Raw genomic sequence first — 2,727 nt, 5'->3', positions numbered from 1 at the left:
ATGTGGATCTTGAAGCACCTGGAAGCCGGGGGTGAGAGCCACTACCTCCTCCCTGGTAAAGAGTATGTTGTGGGACGCAAGAACTGTGACATCCTGCTGTCTAGTGACCAGTCCATCAGCAGGGCTCACGCCCACCTCACTGCTACCGACCAGACCCTAACGTTGAAGGACAGCTCTAAGTACGGGACGTTTGTCAACAACCGGCGTCTGTCAGAGAACACGCCCCTGAGCCTGAGAGCAGGGGACCATGTTGCTTTTGGGGTTTTCCAAAGCAAGTTCAGCGTGGACAGGCTACGGCTGGTGGTGTGTTCGTTGTGTGTGGATGACGAGGGCATGGCGAGGCTCTCCCGGGCCCTGCTTCCCCTGGGAGGTAAGCTGGTCGACAGCTGGACGCAGGACTGTACCCACCTGGTTACGCCCACGGTCAAGGTCACCATCAAGACGATAAGTGCTCTCCTGTGCTGCCGACCGATCGTCAAACAGGAGTTCATCAGCGAGCTGAGCGGAGCGGTGCGGCAGAGACGTCCCGTCCCTGAGGCTAACGGTTTTGTCCCGGAGTTGGACGAGCACCGTCTGAACGGAGAGGAGGTGGATCTCACGGCCAGGCCAGAACGCAAACGGCTCTTTGAGGGGAAAACCTTTGTCTTCCTCAGCGACAAACAGCTAGAACGTCTGAGCGCTGCGGTGGGTTTTGGAGGTGGGCGGAGCCAGCTGTTGGAAGAGGGCGGTCTTCCCCGCCTGCTGCTGCAGTCGCCACAGAGCTGCGTGGTCGATGTGGTCACCAGGACCTCCGTGCTGCCTTCCTCCACCATGGACTGGGCTGACTCTGTGAGGAGGATTCTACAAGAGAAAGGCCTGCGGTTGATCCCAGAGTCTGAGATCGGCTTGGCTGCCATCTACATCTCTTGTGACAAATACTGCAATCCAAGCAGTGCCATGACAGACACATTGGGGGTGTCGGACACCGGGCAAAGTGCGATGTCCAGAATTCCAGGTGCCACACATTCCCAGAACGCAGTGGAGGAGACGGTGTTACCAGGAGTATCTCTGAACATCACAGCATACGCCGCAAACACAGAGCCCTCCCAAGGCATCAGTGTGGATCAACATGAGGTAACAGGGGTGACGGCAGTAGGAGAGACTCCAGAGAAGAAGCAGGGTGACAGAGGCAGCTCGGTGATTACGGTGGCTGAGACCATCAGTTCATCCATCAGTTCCACACAGAACACAGCCTCACACAGGAAGCAGACGGATACACGACCACACCAAGGTGTTGTGACAGCAGGTGCGGCTGACCGTACTGTGCATCCAGTCCTGTCTAAGGCAACCAGCTTTGGGACCATGTTGTCTCAAAAGCAGTTCCCTCGGATACAGAAGCCCTCTGCAGTGACGTCTCCACAGAAACAGTCCTCTCTCGCCAGCTTCTTTCAGCCACTCAATAAGAAAAGGCCCCGGGACGATGACTCCTCTCCTGTTGGGTTGGAGTCAAAGCAGGCCATGCCTCCACTCTCTGGCTCAAGACACACATCCCCCGACACCCAGCCAGACAGCATCCCCAACTCCAGTGGTTTCCAGGCTTCGGGGTCAGAGCTTTCCCCTGGTCAGGCTCCCACCGTCTCCTACCCTGACCAGGGCAGGAAGAGGAAAGAGATGGAGCAGGAAGAACTGGAGTCCATGATGTCTGAGGACATGGGCGATTTCGATGACCAGCAGGTGCAACCAGCAGAACGCAACAACAAAACCCGGCCTGATCCGTCTGTAGACGCTAAGCAGCGGGAACGCCTCTCCACCAATCAGAGAGAGGCTTTAAGTGGCGGGGTTCTTTCTAGCAAGAGGCTGCGGCTCGACCCGGAAGTGAGTGGTGTAGCCAATCAGCTGCCGAGCATGGAAGTGGAGGAATTCTCAGTGTCCAATAGAAACCAGAGCCTTGAAACGGAGGAGCGGTCTTCGTCCAATAGGAGACAGCAGCCACAGCCTGCGGACGATGAGGCGTCCAATCAGAAGTCCAGCCGACGCGAGTACTGGCAAAGTGCCAAAGACGAGGAGATGTCTGTCGTTGTGCATTCAGAAGAAGGCGACGGTGTTCTTGGCCTGCAGAAGGCTTCCGAGACCCCAATGAAGCCCACCAAGGTCAAACTGGAGACCCCTGTGTCGGGGGCGGACGAGGATCTTCCTCAAGCTGCGTTGTTGATCGAGTTTAGATCTCTCACAGTAACGGCGCCCCCCAGAGCCAAACCGCGGTACTTCCAGGGCAACGGCTCCACCATACATTTCAAATGCTTCCGCAAGGTTCCAGTGCCCGGAGCCGAAGGCAGACCCAGCATCAGAGGAGCCTCAGATCTGTTGGCTTACAACAGGAGCAGCAATGCAGAGCTGGTCGAATGGCTTAGAGATGTTGCTGAGGAGGAACAGCGGAACAGCAATGAGGAGACTCTAGGAGATGATCTGTTCAGGTACAACCCCAGCAAAGTTGCCGGGAGGAAATGAAACGCATGGCAACCTGAGGGAGTCAGTTTTACCGTCAGAGACTTTATACAACAATGTTTAGAGATGTTTCTAGAATGGCCTTGCTGAACCATTGATTCACAGAGAGAGAAAAAGGATCTCTCACGCATGCACACACGCACTCTATATCCTTACCAAGGTTCTTTTCACATCAGCAAGTTCTCTCTCTCTCTTTCTCTCTCTCTCTCTCTCTGGAGTAGTTTGATAATACTTGCTGCACAC

The 2,727-nt window shown here is 55.5% G+C and overlaps 1 protein-coding gene across 1 annotated transcript; it reads left to right on the top strand.

Annotated features, from left to right (window-relative positions):
* LOC311048411 (nibrin-like) lies at nucleotides 1-2,487 on the top strand (the record flags this gene model as incomplete). Its single annotated transcript, XM_084061669.1, has 1 exon — nucleotides 1-2,487. One exon carries the CDS (start codon nucleotides 1-3, stop codon nucleotides 2,485-2,487), a length of 2,487 nt encoding a protein of 828 aa, XP_083917795.1.
* Between the last annotated feature and the right edge of the window lie 240 nt (nucleotides 2,488-2,727).

This window comes from Gymnoscopelus microlampas (assembly GCF_963454915.1).
Source record: "Gymnoscopelus microlampas genome assembly, chromosome: 7".
In the NCBI taxonomy this organism is placed as follows: Eukaryota; Metazoa; Chordata; class Actinopteri; order Myctophiformes; family Myctophidae; genus Gymnoscopelus; species Gymnoscopelus microlampas.
Note: the sequence above shows the minus strand (reverse complement) of the source record. Positions and strands in the feature narration are given on the sequence as shown.